General features: G+C 38.1%; 1 protein-coding gene across 1 annotated transcript; it reads right to left on the reverse strand.

Moving 5' to 3' along the window:
• Positions 1 to 2618: 2618 nt before the first annotated feature.
• LOC110916017 (bidirectional sugar transporter SWEET9) lies at positions 2619 to 5313 on the reverse strand. The gene is made up of 6 exons (XM_035986118.1): positions 5298 to 5313; positions 4302 to 4338; positions 3997 to 4207; positions 3726 to 3887; positions 3227 to 3346; positions 2619 to 3135 (listed from the first exon to the last, which is right to left on the reverse strand). Exons 1-6 carry the CDS (start codon positions 5311 to 5313, stop codon positions 2824 to 2826), a joined length of 858 nt encoding a protein of 285 aa, XP_035842011.1. The 3' UTR covers positions 2619 to 2823.
• Between the last annotated feature and the right edge of the window lie 14749 nt (positions 5314 to 20062).

Consider the following 20062-nt stretch of genomic DNA (forward strand, 5'->3'; position numbering starts at 1 on the left):
TATAGATGTAGTATATGTCCTTTATAGGCCTTTTGGGGTGGTTTAGGTCTCGTATAGCCCTATAGGTGTGGTTTAGGTCCCGTATAAGCCTATAGGCATACAAAACACCTATAGGAAACTATACAAGACATATACTACACTATATGATCCAATACGATACGATACTATAGGATACCATAGAACACCCGTATAGGCCTATAGGCATATACTAGGCCTATATAAGACTTATACGAGGTTTATACGAGACTTATAATATACGATAGTTAAAAATGTTTTTTTAAATACACCCTTTATATACGCTGCGTATAGACCTATAGGTGGCGTATATAAAGAGTCAAAAAGATAATTTCACCACAGGTTGGGGTTAAAAATAAAAACCACCCTTTATATACGCTACGTATAGGTCTATACGTTGTGTATATAAAGGGTAAAAAAGACAATGTTACCTTTGTTTTGGCTGCGTATAGCCCCTAATCTCGGGGTAAAATGGTCTTTTTTAATATACGTCGCGTATAGCCCTGTATGTGGCGTATATTTGGGGCAAGTTTTGGTAAAAACGACCATTTTACCCCTGAGTTGGGGGCTATACGGAGCACAAACCAGGGGTAAAATTGCCTTTTTGACCATTTATATACGATGTGTATAGACCTATATGCAGCGTATATAAAGGTTTTTTTAGAAACATATATACATTATTGATGGTTTTAGTAAAGTTTTATAAAAAAAAGTTTTCTATTTTAAATAAATAAAACTTACGTATTTCTTACAAGCTTTTTTATACAACATTAATCATTTTTATACGATAAATATCGTATCGTATAGGTGAAGTATAGGTCACGTATTGATCTCGTATAAGCCTATAAGTGGGATATCATATCGTATATGTGTGGTAAGGTCACGTATTGACCTCGTATAAGCCTATAAGTGTGATATCGTATCATTTAGCGTAGTATATGTCCCGTATAGCTCCCTAAAGGCATATACAAGACCTACAGGGAACCTATACGAGACTTATACTATACACTACACACTACACGATACGATACGATACAATGTAATACGATACGATATTATAGGATACCATACAACACCTGTATAAGCTTATAGATATAGTATAGGTCCCTTATAGGCCTATAGGTGTGGTTTAGGTCTCGTATAGGCCTATAGGTATGGTTGAGATCCCGTATAGGCCTATAGGTGTGGTTTAGGTCCCGTATAGGCCTATGGGTGTGGTTTAGGTCCCATATAAACATATAGGCATATACAAGACCTATACGAAACCTATACGAGACTTATACTACACTATACGATACTATGTTATACGATACAATATAACACTCGTATAGGCCTATAGGTGTAGTATAGGTCTCGTATAGTACTATAGGTGTGGTTTAGGTCTCGTATAGGCCTATATGCAGATACAAGGCCTATAGGGAACCTATACGAGACTTATACTATACACTATACGATACGATACGATGTAACCCGAACCGCACCGAGACTTGGTATAATAATTTAATCCAAAAGGAATATTATTGAAACGGTATAATATATTCGAACCGTACCCGGATATTTCAAAATATTTAACGGTTTTAATTTAAACGGTATAGTATGGAAACAGTATAATATATTCGAACCGTACACAAGTAATTAAAAAAATTAACGCTATGATATTTAAACGTTTATAGCATTCGAACCACACTAGACTTGGTATATTAATTTAATTTAAACGATAACAATATAATATATTCGAATCGTATATACGTTTTCTAAAACAATTTAACGGTATATAATATTATTGGTATAACATTAACGGCTATATATTTTAAGCGAATTAGCGTTGGAACCGGGTGAGAATTTATACCAGAAATACATCAAAATAACCAAAAAAAAAAAAAAAACCTGATGGGTTATATACGCTGCGTATAGCTCTATACGCAACGTATATTATTGGTATAACATTAACGACTATATATTTTAAGCGAATTAGCGTTGGAACCAGGTGAGAATTTATACCAGAAATACATCAAAATAACCAAAAAAAAAACCTGATGGGTTATATACGCTGCGTATAGCTCTATACGCAGCGTATAAATCCAGGTTGTCTGTGCCAATGATTACTGGGCAGGCTCTGAATTCCATGCTACTTATGTTGCGTATAGCTCTATACACAGCGTATATAAACCCTAAGTGTGCAAATAGGTAGCCTTGGTGTGTGATAATTGATCGGATCAAATTGACAACCGGAATATAAACTTCTCACGTTAGAGGACCCTATCTTGGGGTCATGCAATTTATAATTATCGGAAACGACGCTACATGGAATTGCCTTTATTAAGGCCAACGTAACCCAATATCATTTTATTGTTTTGTTCACTAAAGTAACATTTTTGTATTTAAACAAAAGGAGATAGTGTGATAACAATTAGCAACCATGGATGCTCCATAGAGCAGACCGCTTGTACGTGTATATCTAATATTTCCTTGTATATTGCTTCTTCAAAAGAAGTCCCAAAGTTCAAACAAATGTCAAATATGCACTCTCTCAAGGCTTGTATTTTCTGATATTTGAAAAAAGAAGGGCAATCAACGAAGTTAAATCGGTGGTTCAATCATATATGGAACACTATACTCGTTTATATTGACGATTATTTAATTCTAGGAAGAAAAATAAGCTTGTATTAGCTAGAAATGCGATCTGCAACAAGTTACAAAAAAAACTACAAATGTTCATAAAGAATATGGCCAAAACTACACAACACCAGACTATACGGCCACACATTTGGCTGGTCATGCGCCCAAATGAAAAGGCATTTATTGATCTCATACAGTGACTTCAATGATGTGATTTGGTACATTTGGGAGAACTTGAGGCTCAACAGCCACAAGGACAGCATCATGTTTCTTTTCGTTTAATTGATCAACTACGGGAAGAATATCGGAACAAGTTAGAGCCCCGTGCAGCTTCACATTGTCGATCGCTTTCTGATCTTCTAGTTGTGAGATTTTTTGCTCCTCCATTTCACTGATTTTCACTTCAGACATTGTTTCACAGCTAACTGGCTTCTTGTTCTTGTAGACCATGTATAGTATCATTTGAATTACACCGAAGGTGAATCCAAACACATTTGGAATCTAAAACATACATTATACAACATATGGTCACAATCTAGTATATAACTTTTTTTTTCTAAATAAAGAAAGGATGCAATAGATTTTTTAGTACCGCAATGTTGAAATCTCCCAGAAATATGCCATAGAAGAACCATGTAACAGCGTTGAGGGTTAGCGCTACGGAAAGCAAAATTGGCATGTACTCTACACTTTTCGTCTTAATCACTTGTCTCTGAAAAAAATTAGGAAGAACATTATTGTCTATATAGAATAATTAGGGCTGGCTCAACCATTTTGGTGGCCTAAAGCGAAGTAAAAACTAGAGGCCTTTTTCTCTAAAAAAAATTTGAGTAAATCGCAATTGCCGCACAAATACAATACTCCATATGCAACGCCCCTACAAATCTGCTATATATCAATAATATGCATCGCAACCCAACCCAAATATCATATATAATTATTATTAATTTTTTTTAAAGCTGGAGGCCCAAAGCCCAAGCCTCAAAATACTTGGGCTTGGGCCGGCCCTGAGAATAATAATGATGTAGGAATATTTATATATATAGCCTACTTTCAAGTTAAATGTTTGTTTTCCTTGCTTATATACTTACCATAACGCCCAAAGGTGCGACAAAAACGCACAAAGAAAACACAAGGCAAATCCATCCAACTATGACAACTCTATCGACTCCACTTGCAAAAAATTGTGTTAGGAATATAACCAACCCGAAGCCAATAACTATTAGCAATACAATTAGCTTCAGGCTCTCCATCTGTAGCGAAGGATATAGATTAGCCTTCATTCATAGTAGAAAAATAAATATCTAAAGAAACCAAAAATACATAAAAGTTCGAAATGTTATGCGACAAATTAGCACGTACTCTAGTCTTCTTTGGCGCGTAAAAGAGGAAGAAACAAATGTAGAAGGTTTGAATGAAGCAACCAACGCAGTTGATGGTGAGCAGAAGCATGGTGTTTGTCTTGAGCAAGGCGTAATATATCCAAAGCATGGCACTGAATAAGCCCACCACATAAGGTGCGGACTGAAACCCTTCACTTGATTTCTTCTTGTAAACTTTATAGAATGTTGGTCTACATTTTTTATTTCGAAAAAAAAGGCTAACTTTAGAGAAAATCAATGATATAAGGTCAAAAAGATCTTATAACCAAAGGATAGTCGACTTACAAAGGTGCGAGAAATACCATAAATGAAACAACATTGCCTGCCAATTTTAAAGATACACGTTAGCAGCACATTCGAAGTAAAAGTTATATGAATCATATGTTTTTAACTTAATATGCACGACAATGTGTAATGCCAAGCATTAGATTTAGCAATATTATTTATCGCAGTAGAACCATTTCCCCTTTAGTTTTAGTGTGAGCTTTAACAGGGACGTCTCCGAAAATGTTCGAAAATCTTTAGCCCCTGTGCGAACAGAAAATATGGGCCCCTTAAATATAAAATTTTAAAAAGAATATATATAAAAAAATTTAATATATGAAAATGAATTAATGAACACAAATCATTTAATGTAACTTGAAAAAATCAGGCAATTAATGTCATATGCATTTAATAAATAGATAACAAAGAAAAAGAAAAACAAAACTAAGGACGCCGGGATTAGAACCTGTGTATTCTTATTGTTAAAGTGAATTTAAAACCAACAAACCAATTGCTTCAGAATGGTATTTTTCTGATTCATTATGTATATATATTCTAACTTTACAGTGTAAAACTAATAAAAAAAACTGCTTTTAATGTCAAACCGAAGCATCTAAAATGATTATAATCTACCAAGAACCCAACACAAAAGTGTTAGATTTTATTAGCAAGAATAGAATGTAAATCTACCTAGAAGACCAAATACGAGAGTCAGATGAGCAAAGTTCGCGGTCATCTTCTTAAATTCCAAGAGGCCGAATCGATCGAGTTTGGGTGTATATTTTAGAGAACACTACTCTGTTACTTCTACTTGATCTCTTATTAGTTTTTGTGGGTGATGCATATATAGATGGGTGCTGATTTCCTTTATATAGGATGGGTTTGAAGGTGATGGGACAATGGATATAGCCAAAGTTTTATTTCTTTCAAATTTTCGTGGACAAAAAGAGAGGCTTAAAGAATAATGGCGACTATACATACATCCTTATCATTATTTGCACGTGTTTCAAAATTTACCATCACCTTCTTCCATTTATGCAAGTTTTTAAGTCTTTATCTTTTTGTTCTTTGTTTTCTGCTTTATAATCATATTTTTGGTTCATCGTAAAACTAGCTGGCGCTCTTTGTTGTTGTAGCCTCAACTCTTAGTCGGTGTAGTCTTAGTGAATTCAACCTCTCTATAACCTAAGATTAATGTTGTAAAACAAGATCTAGAAGGCCCAGTAATCGCTTTAAGGTACGGTGCCCGAAGCGATTTTCTTCAACTCCGCATTATTACTTGGAATCGATCAAAGACGGTCAACCCTTGGCCAGAATCGAATTTAGTCGGTCAACTCGGGATGGGTTTTACGTAAAAAAGATAAAACGTAATTTCTATGTCTATAATATTAATGAATAAATATCAATTTTTGAAATACTCGGTATTTGAACATGTATCTCTTTTATTTATATTAATGTTCACGTATTTTGTTATAAATATTAGTAATATTATGTTATTAGCGATAGTAATTTCTGCAACCATGCATGCCTAAGATAAAGAAAATGAAAATGTTTGGCCTTATCTAGGTTTTCCAAACCTTACTATGAGAGAAATCTTAATATTGTTTGTTTACTTCATCATAACAATGCAATTTAGATGAAATATGAGTTTGTAAAAGAAGTATATAAATTTGTTTTCCTAAATTGAACACTTTGGATTTATCTTGGTCCCAGTATAATGCATGAAAGATAAAATGGAGAAGCTTCCCAAATAGTAGAATGATTAGTGCATGAAAGATACAATTTTGGACTTGCTTAGCTAGCCAGGCCTACCTTTTCATTAATAGCATCCAGAACCGTATATAGAGTTCCCGATGTCCATGTAGTGGAGATTATTACTCTGGACTCCAGAAGCTTCAGATTGTTTTGGACCTTTGGTCTTGGTCCCTTTCTTTTTGTTTTTTCCATTCCTTGTTGTATTTCCTAACATTATTTCTTAACATTCATCCAAAAAGATACAGTTAAAAGAGCATATGATTAATACTCTTCCAAGTGTATGAATGTTCTCAAGTATATAATAAGTGAATGACATTGGCCTACAATAATATACGATTGGTGACAAAATATAAAAAGTGAATGACATTGGCATACAATAATATACGATTGGTGACAAAAATTTTCATCCATGAAGGACCAAAACCTATGGCTCAATCGACACGTGTGCATTAGTTATCTTGTAGAAACAATGTTCATAATAACTATAGTTATGCGTCGCCCGCGTTGCGGGGCGCTAAATCGAATATTTCTCGCTTTAATAACATGTACGCATTTATTTCGGTTAGTTATACATGCTACTTATAACACGATATCAAAAAAGATACATCGAGTTAACCAAATAAAGAAAAAACTATCATAGTTATGATAAAAAAATAACTAAAACGATGGCAAACGTGTAATTTAGAGTTGAGGGCAAAACAATAATTTATCAGGACCAATTAGCGAGTGTTGCACAAATAAAAACTAAATTAAGTCAACCAAGTCAAATAAAAGACTATAATAGTTTTGCCAAAAAAAACGTTGAGAAGATTGCAATTTTTAGCTGGGGTAAAATCGTAATTTTAAACTGGAGATAAAATAATATTTTGGACTGAGGGCAAAACCATGTTTTTATTTTGAATTGTGGGCAAAATCGTAATTTTTTTTACTGTGGGCAAAAGGGCAAACAAAATTTTTATTTTGAACTGGAGGCGGAATTGTAGTTTTAAAATGAGAACCAAATTATAGGCAAAAGTATATATATTTTTTTAACCAGGGCAAAATCATATTTTTTAACAGAGGGCAAAATCGTAGATCTAAGCGGGGCAAAGCATAAATTCAATTTCGAACTGGAGGCAACATCGTAATTTTTAACAGGGGATAAAATCGTAATTTAACAGGACTTATAAATAACTATTTTATGCAATATATATATATATATATATATATATATATATATATATATATATATATATATAGGGAGAAGATCATGCGAGAACCACCTCTTATTGTGAGAACCGCGATAATCAATGTGAACACACAAAAAATGCCTAAAAATAGCTAAAAATCACAAAAAAAAAAAATTTTGAATTTTTTAATATTTTTTATAAAAAAATCGCTACTTTTCGAAGCAAAAAAAAATTAAATTTAAAAAAAAATTTGGCTTCTAAAAGTAGCGATTTTAACATAGAAAATATTAAAAAATTCAAAAACAATTTTAGATTTTTTTTTTATTTTTTTAGATTTTTTTAGGTTTTGTTGGGGGTTTAGTTTTTAGCATTTTAGCTTAGGGGGTGGGGGGTGGGGGGTTTAGGTTTTTGGGGGGTGGGGGAGGGGGGTTTAGGTTTTTTTTTTTTTTTTGGGGGGGGGGGGGTTAGGTGTTTTTTAGGGGGGGGGTGGGGGGGGATGGGGGTTAGATTTTTTTAGGTTTTTTTTAGCTATTTTAGGTTGTGTTCACATTGGTTCTCAAGGTTCTCACAATAAGGGTGGTTCTCGCATGAGCCCTTCCCTATATATATATATATATATATATATATATATATATATATATATATATATATATATATATATATATATGATAGGAGTTGGCCAGAAAGTCCAAATTTCCTAAAAAGTGCAAAAAGTCATAAAATACCATAATATCAACCATAAAACACACCAAAAACCCACAAATAATATGATGAAGATTACTAAAACATCATGTATGTGGGTTTTGTGTTGTGTTTTAGATGTTAAGGCTCTGATTGTCGAATGACAAATATTATTGTGTTTTATGTTGTTTAGCATTGTGTGTTTTATATTCATAGTTCTATGATGTTGTGTTTGAAGTTTTTATGGACTATTAGAGTTTGAATATGGTGTTTTAGTAATATTCATTCTATTATTTGTGAGTTTTAGGTGTGTTTTATGCCTGAAATTATTGTGTTTTATGACTTTTTACACTTTTTAGGAAAAATACACTTTCCGTAGGATCCCCTCTATATATATATATATATATATATATATATATATATATATATATATATATATATATATATATATAGGACAAAGATCCGTTAGAAACCACCCTTTATTGCGAGAACCGCGAGAACTAGTGTGAACACAAACAGTAATAACTAAAAAAATCTAAAAACACCCAAAATTTTTTTTTATTTTTTATATAAAAATCGCTACTTTTAGTATCTAAAAAAAAAAAATTTAATTTTTTTTTTTAAATTTTTTTTTTTTTGCTACTAAAAGTAGCGATTTGAACATAAAAAATCGTAAAAAAATAAAAAAAATTTAGATTTTTTTTGATTTTTTGTTGATTTTTTTAGATTTTTTAGGTTTTTGGGGGTTTAGTTTTTACATTTTAGCTTGGGGGGGGGGGGGGTTTAGGTTTTTGGGGGGTGGGGGAGGGGGGTTTAGGTTTTTTTTGGGGGGGGGGGGTTAGGTTTTCTTTAGGTTTTTTGAGGGTTTTAGTTTTTAGCATTTTAGCTTGGGGGGGGGGGGGGAGGTTAGGTTTTTTTTTTTTTTTTTGGGGGGGGGGGGGTTTAGGTTTTTGGGAGGTGGGGGTTAGGTTTTTTTAGGGGTTTTTTTAGGTTTTTTTTAGCTATTTTAGGTTGTGTTCACATTGGTTCTCGCGGTTCTCGCAATAAAGGTGGTTCTCGCATGAACCTTACCCTATATATATATATATATATATATATATATATATATATATTAAAGTTAGCCGTCACTTTTGGCCAATAGTTTTCTTCCACTATTCCCGCCCACATTTCTAACTTAAGTTTGTATGTATTGAAAATTGTATAAGTGGAAAATAATAAAATGAATAGATGCTTATTTGGTAAAATATAAAACCTATTAATTTCTTTAATTACATAAAGAGATATTTTCGAATTAAGATTTGGTAAAATATATTATTTGTTGGTGTAGTTTTTGTGTCCGATGCTGTTCGAATATATTAGATTTATTTTATGCTGATTTTGTAATAGTTAGTGGAACGGTCAAATGAACGTGTATTGATCCGCTCGTTTGAAGTGGTCAAACGAGAGGGTAATTGGTTTGACTGTGTGTGTTTGCAAGTGAAGTGGGTGTGGCTATAAATACCACCCCTTGGTTCATTTGCAAGTGATGAAGGTTTTAGACTTGGGGGAGAGATCACCACTTGGTCTCTTTCTGGATGTATGCTCCTGAATGGGTAAGGTCCCAAAAACCTCATAATAAATACTTGGCACTATACCACAACCTTGCTCTTCAACCTTTTAACCTTGCGCGGCCGCGCACTGGTCTAACAAAAGAAAAGTTTAAAGCAACAGTCAACACTTGCGCTAAAAGGAAATCATAAGTCCTTGCGCTTTCTCCCATGAGCAAAGGATAAAAATCATAAAGTAAACACTTCCGCTCAATATCCAGATTTGATATTATTTACCCAGACTTGGGATTTAGTTATTTAGCTGATTCCACACAATAAGGAGTCACACCAGATTACAGCAGTAATCTTCTAGAAGGGGCTCAATCGTGCACCACTACGACGGTTATAACCGTCTTGACATGTGTCGCCATCTCAGGCCTCCCTGAAATCACAACAATGGCATGTAATTGGAAAGAAAACTCCATTTAATCACTTTCCACATGGCAAATCCCCAGCCATAGATCTAATCAGCGATCCGTGTGCACTCACGTCGGATCGAGAAACGTGACGGAAGAAGATGTAACCGCTTACGGGGTTAGCATCTTCCGTTAACTTTTCACTAACATGTTTTCCCGCCCAAAGACTCCCGGCTATAAATATGAGAAAAAACCTAGGTATGAAGGCAAGTTACACACACTTCTCAAATACATCTTCTTCTTCATAACCCATACTTATTCTCACACCGGAGTCGGGTCAAGGAGAGAACCCTCTTCTCCCCTTGGCGAGGCTAACGGTTCTTTTTTGCAGAGTTATCGGAGAAGGAGATCAGTTGCAATCGAATCAAACAAGAGAAAACTACCCTTTTTATGCGGATTCAAAGCCCCTAGATAATTGATTATGATCATTCATCTAGTGTTTCTTCATTGGCGCCCACCGATTCCTCTGTTTTTCCAGTTTTTGTCTCGTTTCTATTCAATTGTCTTATTCTCTGTTTTTCACATGACAGACAATTCATTATCTCACCCATCAGGTCCTCGATCTGAGTTCGAGGGTTCTACAACCCAAAATACCCAGATTGACGGAATCATGGGAACAAACGAAAACAACGGTCATTCAGGCAGAAAGAATTTCTCAGATCCAATCATAGAGAGATCCCGAGAGTATTGGTTTAACAGATGCCATATTGCTTTAAACACAATTGTTATGCAAATTACCAGATCTGAGTTCCCAAACATCAGATCTGGTGAAGAAATTGACACGGTAGTATTGGACCCACCAACACCCTGTCGGGGGGACATCCAATCTAGTCGTAATGTTGATATACGTCAACAATCCAGAAATAGCAGCCATCAGAAAGTTAAATCAAAACAAATAAACATGGTACAAGGAGGCCCTTCGCGTAGGACAAATAAACGATGTCATGATCAACATTGGAGGGAACAACAAGTTGTGTTTCCTGTTGTTCCTGGAGGCCCTCAGGAAGAACGACCAGTAATTATTACTGGCATCTTCGGCCATTACCGGACGGACTATATGTTCATAGATCCGGGAAGCTCGATGGACATCATATACGAACAATGTTTCAAATAACTTGATCCAGAAGACAAAGCACGTCTAGAACCGGTTGATTTTCCTCTCACCGGATTTTGCAATAAAACTGTATTCCCATTAGGGCAGATAGCTTTTCCTGTGACTCTATCTGATGGTGAGCATTCACGAACAGTCACAGTAAATTTCATGGTCATGCCAGCAACATCGCGCCATGATGTTTTGCTTGGAAGAAGGTCACAACGAGAATTCAGCATGATCACTTCCATTCCACATGCTGCGTGCGGATTCCCAACAGAAACCGGAGTCGCAATACTATACTCAAGCAAAGAAGTCATGTATGTAGATGACGAGCCACCAACAAAGGTAGCCAAACCCTCAACATCAAACGAACCAGAGAAATGGGTTCTGGACGATGCATATCCAGAACAGACTATTCAGTTAGGGCACGCCATTTCCCCAGCAACACGAGCACAGTTAAAAGAGTTATTGTCCAATAACAAAGACATATTTGCTTGGTGCCCAGCAGACATGACTGGCGTACCGCGCGATATAGCGCAACATTTTCTGAACATCCGACCCTCAGCAGAACCTGTTGCTCAGGGAAGGCGCAGCTTCAGCGATGAGAAAGCAAAAGCTATGGACGAGCAAGTGACAGAGCTACTTAACGCTGGAATCTTACGCGAGGTTCAATATCATACATGGGTCGGCAACCCAGTAATGGTCCAAAAACATAGTAGAGGATGGAGAATGTGCGTCGACTTCAAAGACCTGAATAAAGCATGCCCAAAAGATTGCTACGCGCTTCCCGAGATAGACAAAAAAGTCGACTCTCTAGCGTCATTTCGATGGAAATGTTTTCTTGACTGTTACAAAGGATATCATCAGGTCCCGATGAAAGAAGAAGACGAAGACAAAACCGCATTCCGTACAGACAAGGGCATTTTCTGCTACACTAAAATGCCTTTCGGCCTGCGCAACGCAAGCGCAACTTACCAATGCTTGATGGACACAGTTTTCAGAGGTGACATTGGCAAGACAGTCGAGGTATACATGGATGACCTCGTCATCATGAGTCACGAGGAAGACACGATGCTCACCAATATTCAGCGCACATTTGACTCTTTGCGCAACGTGAACTTGAAACTCAATCCGACAAAATGCTCCTTCGACATGGAGGAGGGGAAATTTTTGGGCTTTATAGTCACAAGAGACGGTTTTAAAGTAAATCCAGAAAAAGTGCAGGCCATCGAGCTAATGCCATCACCTACAACAATAAAAGAAATGCAAAGACTCCCCGGGCGCTTACCAGCCTTGAACAGATTCTTGGCTAATCATGCCGCAAAATCTTATCCATTCATCAGCACGCTGCGAAACTGCGCGAAGAAAACCCACTTTTAGTGGACACCTAAAGCAGAAGCAGCCTTCAAACAAATGAAGGAATGTTTAATACAGCTGCCAACGCTGACTGCACCAAGAGAAAAAGAACCACTGATTTTATATCTATCTGCTGCGGAAGTAGCGGTAGGTGCAGTATTGATGGTAGATCGAGAAAACATTCAGACTCCAATTTACTATATAAGCAAGATGCTCACCGGCACGGAAACTCGTTACTCGATGATAGAAAAGCTGGTCCTAGCACTAGTACATGCATCACGACGCCTACGTAGGTACTTTTCGGTCCACGTCATCACAGTTCTCACTAATTACCACTTAGGCCAGATCTTATCTAAACCCGATATGGCGGGACGATTGGCTAAGTGGGCTATCGAGCTAGGAGGATACAATATCCTCTATAGACCAAGACCAGCAATCAAAGGGCAAGTTCTAGCAGACTTTGCCACCGAAGTTCCCACAGACAAAGTTCAAGAGTGCGAGGCAATCCAGAACCCCGTACCCGTTTTCGACGACAGAGTCTGGACCTTGCACACAGACGTCGCTTCCAATGATGACGGAGCAGGGGCAGGTCTCCGGCTAGTCAGCCCGGACGATCATGAACTCACATATGCCATACGCCTAGACTTCCGAAGCACTAACAACGAAGTAGAATACGAAGCGTTTTTAGCAGGCCTTCGTTTAGCGCTTAAAATGGGGGCAAGAAACCTCGAAGCGAACGTTGATTCAAAGCTAGTAGCTGAACAAGTTAATGGGCACTACGATGCAAAAGGAGAAGCTATGGCGTTGTACTTAGAACAAGCGCGAATGTTAATTGGTCAATTCCAAATGTTCAAAGTCAACCATATAAACAGAAGAGAAAGCAAACATGCGGACGCATTGAGCAAATTGGCCGCAACCAGCTTTAAGCACTTAGCAAAAGAAATACGCATAGAGGTACTGTCCAATCCCTCTGTTCCTCTCAAACAAGTCAATGTCATAGAGATCGGCAGTCCGTCCAGGATGTCCCCAATCATCTTATACTTGCAGCACGGGAAACTCCCAGAGGAAAAGGCAGAAGCCAGGAAAATTCAGAATAAAGCAATAAACTAAGAAATGGCGGATGGCATTCTATACAGAAAGTCATTCATGGGACCGTTACTCCGATGCGTTGACAAGACAGACGCGCAATACCTGGTCAGAGAAATCCATGAAGGCTTGTGCGGAATACACGCCGGACCATGCATGGTAGTCGCTAAAATAATGAGCGCAGAATATTATTGGCCCGGAATGCACGATGACGCGGTAGAAATATTACGGAAATGCGCAGCATGCCAACGCCACGCGCCAAAAACGCTTCGGCCAAAGAATCCACTAGTGCCGGTCACGTCTGCCTGGCCATTCCAGCAATGGGGCATTGATCTCGTTGGCCCATTTCCTGACGAACCAGGCGCAGTAAAATTCATCATTGTAGCAGTCGACTACTTCACGAAGTGGGTTGAAGCCAAAGCCTTGGCCTCGACCGCAACAATGGTAATCCGCAAATTTATATGGGAACATATTATTTGCAGATCTGGATTACCATTGCGCATCATTTCTGACAACGACACTAACTTTGCCTCAGAAGATCTACAGAAATGGTTCAAGGAAATGAAAATTGAACACAACTTTGCCTCCGTGGCACACCCGCAAGCAAACGGCCAAGTCGAAAGCATCAACAAACAAATAGTCGACGACATTAAAGCACGGTTAGGCACAGCGCGCAGGGGATGGGTTGATGAACTCCCTTGCATCGTATGGACGCGTCGAACAATGCCAAAGACTAGCACGGAAGAAACTCCATCTAGTCTGGTCTACGGGTCTGAAGCCGTGATCCCAGCCGAAATCGGCCTACCGTCACCGCGCATGATAGCCATGGAAAAACAAAACAATGAGCAAGAGCGAAGAATGGACTTAGACCTTCTTGAAGAAAGGCGCGAGAACGCCGCCATCACAGAAGCAAGGTACAAATCCAATCTCGAAAAATATTACAACGCACGCGTACGCGTATGTACCTTTGTCCCCGGTGATTTCGTCTTGCGCGACAATGAAGCGTCAAATGCAGAAAAACCGGGCAAATTAGCCCCAAAATGGGAAGGACCATACATCATCAATAAGGTCCTAGGTAAAGGGGCACACACCCTAAAAAGAATCGACGGAACTCTAGTTCCCAGCACCTGGAATGCGCAGCAGTTGCGCAGGTGTTACATATAGGACAAATCATTCACAGGCAATGTATTTCCTATTTATACTTGTATTACAAGCCTCGCGATTTATTAATACAAACATTATTTCCATGCTTATTACTGTGTATTACAAATTGCATATAATTCTTTTGGTTTACGTGAAAACAATATGGTAGACATTGTACACCTCATGAACAGTCTAAAGACGGTAAAACTTACACGCCTTTTTAGAAAAACGTTCACACATGAGCACAATACCATTCTCATTCGCTCTACCTACTAAAAGCAATTAAACAGATGCAACATATTGTAATCTAAACATGACCAGAAACTTACATGCACAACAGTGCATCAAAATGTATATATCATCAAGAAGCAGTATGAACAACCATTCACAACGATCACGGCAGTGATCTTCAAAAAGTTTTTGGTAGCAAGACCAACATAAACATCAAAAACGGGGAATGCACAGTTCCCAAACCTACCCTAATCAACGGCAGGGTCTTCGTCAACAACGGCCACCTAATCATCGCGATTCTTTCGGCGACAATACACAAGCTAACATCCACCTCTTTGGATCATCGAAAAACGAGACATCAGCCTCTCAACAGATAGCATACCAACTTCCTCATCAACAACACCCTCTTCCTGGAAAACCTTGCAAGCAGAACCGACAATAGTCGAGGAATCAGGGTTAGTCGGCCCCTTTTCTTGAGCCATCAAAGGCGGAGAACTGGCAAGAAGCAGGAGGTCTTCAGCAGCTTCATACAATCTCAGAATATCTAGGAGACGGCGAGTATGAACGGAACCTTTCACCTTCATTTTTCTCCAAATTAAGAAGGACGATAAACATTCCTAAATATATATAAAGAGGAAGAGGACTCCAAGAAAAAGAAAAACTCGATCACCATGATTAATTGTCAGGAAAACGTACCATCCGAACGGCGCTACAGGAACCAGGGTCGTATCTCTATTAATGAAGTCTGACAAGCGCCATTACTTATCCCAATAAAAGAAGGCAAAATATCACAACATACAATTCTTTATTACAAACTGACGTCACCAAACGTCAGGTCATAATTACAAAGGGAAAATCACACTTCTCCCTAAAAAAGTTTTTTATAAACAAAATAAAATCTTCACATAGAAGATTCCACATTTTCACGCCAAATAGCAGTTCTCTTTTATAAGTCCAGTGCTCCACTTATTTGCATAAGTACAACACTCGACTGGGGGGACTTGAACGGGTAAGGTCCCAAAAACCTCATAATAAATACTTGGGACTATACCACAACCTTGCTCTTCAACCTTTTAACCTTGCACGGCCGCGCACTGGTCTAACAAAGAAAAGTTTAAAGCAACAGTCAACACTTGCGCTAAAAGGAAATCATAAGTCCTTGCGTTTTCTCCCATGAGCAAAGGATAAAAATCCTAAAGTAAACACTTCCGCTCAATATCCAGACTTGATATTATTTACCCAGACTTGGGATTTAGTTATTTAGCTGATTCCACACAATAAGGAGTCACACCAGATTACAACAGTAATCTTCTAGAAGGGAGTCAATCGTGCACCACTAAGACGGTTATAACCGTCTGGACACGTGTCGCCATCTCAGGCCTCCCTGAAATCACAACGATGGCATGTAATTGGAAAGAAAACTCCATTTAATCACTTTCCACATGGAAAATCCCCAGCCATAGATCTAATCAGCGATCCGTGTGCACTCACGTCGGATCGAGAAGCTTGACGGAAGAAGATGTAACCGCTTACGGGGTTAGCATCTTCCGTTAACTTTTCACTAACAGGTTTTCCCGCCCAAAGATTCCCGGCTATAAATATGAGAAAAAACCCAGGTATGAAGGCAAGTTACACACACTTCTCAAATACATCTCCTTCTTCATAACCCATACTTATGCTCACACCGGATTCGGGTCAAGGAGAGAACCCTCTTCTCCCCTTGGCGAGGCTAACTGTGCTTCTTTTTTGCAGAGTTATCGGAGAAGGAGATCAGTTGCAATCGAATCAAACAAGAGAAAACTACCTTTTTTATGTGGATTCAAACCCCCTAGATAATTGATTCCGATCATTCATCTAGTGTTTCTTAAGCTCCTTTAGTATGATTCGGCTAGCTTGTAATCGGGCCGCTTTGTAACGTTATGCTACCGGATTTATATAAGGAAGTTGTTTATCAGTCTCTAATCTCTCTTGTCTTAATCATAATCACACACAAATCACAGGTTTTGGTGCCGAATCATGTTCCTACAATTGGTATCAGAGCCATGGTACCCGATTTAGTGAATCTAACAATTTGCTAAGTCACATGTGCTTTAAACCAGTGATTTTCGTGATTTTTGTTCAAGATGTAAAAATGGTGTAAAAGGAAAAACCCAGATTTGGAACCATATATACGGGTCTGAGATGAATCGGACTGTACAAAAGGGAGGGTTTTGTATTTCACACCAGAAAATCCAGGTTTCATCATCATTTGAAGGTTTTTCATCAGATCTGCAGACGAACAATTGTTGTGTTCTTAAGGTGAGTGTGGCGGCTGTTTAAAAAGATAGGGTCTCTTCAGACTAGAACCCCCTGCAAAGAATCTTTGGACGAAGAACCCACTCCGAAGAACCCTTATTGCCGAAGAACCCCTGCCACAAAGAACATTCTTCGTTGGTTTTGTTTGTGACGAACCTCCTCAGGGACGAAGACCTACACTAACGAAGAATCAGTTGACCATAGTCCCCACGAAGAACAAGGCTCACGAAGAACCTGTCTGCCGAAGAATCTTCTGTCTAAATGATTCTGCCGAAGAACAACATCTGACGAAGAACAGTCTTTGTCTACCTGGTTGTTCGCTGATAACAAGTTGCAGATACGAGTCCGACATTTTCGAACTTCATCGTGTTGACCTTCTGTTCGGATGCTGGAGCTATGATTTCAGACAAATCGGCAAGTGAAGGCATGGTGTTTGTTAATGGTGTGGCGATGGCGCCTAATAATCGCACAGATGGAAGGAGATGTTGTATCCCAGAGAGAGAAAGAATGAGGTTAAGGATGATGGCAGATGAAAGTGGCGGCAGTATGTTTGGTTTAGGGTCTGAGGTGCACGATGAAGGATGTATGATGGTGGCTGGATTACAATCATGCGACTAGGGTGGAATAATCACATGGGCCAGATTGAATATTTTTAGTTTGGGCCATGATGTAGCCGGTACAATTTTTTTGTGGGCCATTCACGTTTTTGCTTGAAAAAGGTTTTGGTTTGATTTTTTTTTCATGGGGCCCAGCGATGTGCATAATTGATGGACCAGATTCAGGTTATGAAGTAAATGAAATTTGTATGTTTTAGGGCCCACTAGCAACCTATACTACATTATGGGCTCAAGTGATGGTTCCTAAATTTTTGAAGTATTAATTTTCTTTTTGGCCCCACTTATTTTGAAACACCAAAGACGTTGGAAATGGATGCATAATTTGGTATGACTTTTCTTTACTTGGGATGCTTTAGTCATCTAAAGAATTAATGATGGGGCCATTTGGTTTTACTAAATACATAACATGGTCAACGTCAAATTCGTACGGGTTCGAAGGGCGCGAGATGATGAGGCATGATGAAAACAAATGATTTTTTTTAACGTGGGGTAGTCACGGTTACCGGTGCAAACGTCAAATTTGGTGACTTGACTATTACGGGCCAAAAACGGTATATTTATTTCCGCACGTTAAATTTTTTTTTGTTATAGGTGTTCGTAAATGCTCGAAAGAATTTTTTTTATTGTCATATTCTCGCATTTGATAACGATTGAAGGAACCTAGAGAGCTAAGATCGGTCCTAACGAGTTTACAAAGTCGAAGAGTTATGCCTATGCTGGAAGTTTTCGGATTAGGTGTTAGCAGAACTTTGGGGGGATACAAGTCGAATCCTACGAGGCTAGGGGACTTTCATTATCAACTAGAATATGCAAAGAAGAAAGGTTCTTTCGTGATTTTTCGAAAAACCGAGAACATTTGAAAGATTCTGCTCAGTGGAGAGAATTTGTTCAGTGAAGTTGACGACCGTTCCGCTCAGAGGAGGGAATTTGTTAAGGTTTAGAGATTTTACCAAAAAAATGGGGAGTTAAAAATTTTCATACGTTTTGAAATTTCTTCGGTAAATTTCTAAACACAATCACAGGTGGTAGAGTTTGTGTTTTTCTGGTGATACCAAAGGTTCTGCATGGAATGTTTTACACAGACACATATTTGAGGATTTTAATTAATTCTCTAGCCAGCGTGAAGGGTTTTGCGTGGAAACATACAGGTATCTAAAGTCTACAGTAGTTTCAAAACGCTGTTCACTGAAGACCTGGGGAATCTTTATGAGATTTTACAGGGATTTGGGAGTAATTCAATTCGTTGAGTTCGCAAATGATGCACTTGGTCAAGGTGACATCCTGAGTACTGATACTGAAGATCCGTAGTGCATTACGTGGTCAACTTCACAAAGGCGAGACAATGAGATCTGGATGTAGTTCAACTAAGCATGCTGGTTGAGCTTGCAAGTGATATACTCAGTCTAGCTGACTTCCTGAGTGTTGATGCTGATGATCAAAGTGCATTACTTGGTCGATTCCACAAAGAAGGTTTACAGAAGACAGTTCACCAGAAAACTCTATCAATGTAGTATGCTTGAATGAAATAGAGTTCTTATGATAGATCTAGTCTTGATGCAGTTTTTAAAGAATGGAACCCTTATCAAATGCTTGTTGAAGTATTGGAAGATCAGCGGAAGATCGGTCAATTTAGCCTTGCGAGGAGTTTGCACAACACCCAACACGGATACGTACTTTAAGGGGGAAATATTATACAAGAAGCTTCAAGGGTTTGGTATTGCTATGAAGATTCAAGTCACGATACTACTTACCTGGATCATCAGTAGAGGGGGAATTTGTTAACACTGAGAAGACAACCTCAACAAATACTTGACTAAAGATCAATTGCAGTTACATTTTCAGCATTCGACAACAACAGACAAGGGGGAATTTGTTGGTGCAGTTTTTGTGTCCGATGCTGTTCGAATAGATTAGATTTATTTTATGTTGATTATGTAATAATTAGTGAAACGGTTAAACGAACGTGTATTGGCCCGCTTGTTTGAAGTGGTCAAATGAGAGGGTTATTGGTTTAACCGTGTGTGTTTGCAAGTGAAGTGGGTGTGGCTATAAATACCACTCCTTGGTTCATTTGCAAGTGATGAAGGTTTTAGACTTGGGGTAGAGATCACCACTTGGTCTCTCCCCGGATGTATGCTCCTTTGGTATGGTTCGGTTAGCTTGTAATCGGGCCGCTTTGTAACGTTATACTACCGAATTTATACAAAGAAGTTATTTATCTGTCTCTAATCTCTCCCGTGTTGAACATAATCATGGGTTACGGTCCGAATCATGAACCTACATTATTATTATCATATGACAAAGAGAGATATATCATTCAATAATTACTAGCTAGTTATTCACTTCTTCTTACC

Source organism: Helianthus annuus, chromosome 16 (genome assembly GCF_002127325.2).
Source record: "Helianthus annuus cultivar XRQ/B chromosome 16, HanXRQr2.0-SUNRISE, whole genome shotgun sequence".
In the NCBI taxonomy this organism is placed as follows: Eukaryota; Viridiplantae; Streptophyta; class Magnoliopsida; order Asterales; family Asteraceae; genus Helianthus; species Helianthus annuus.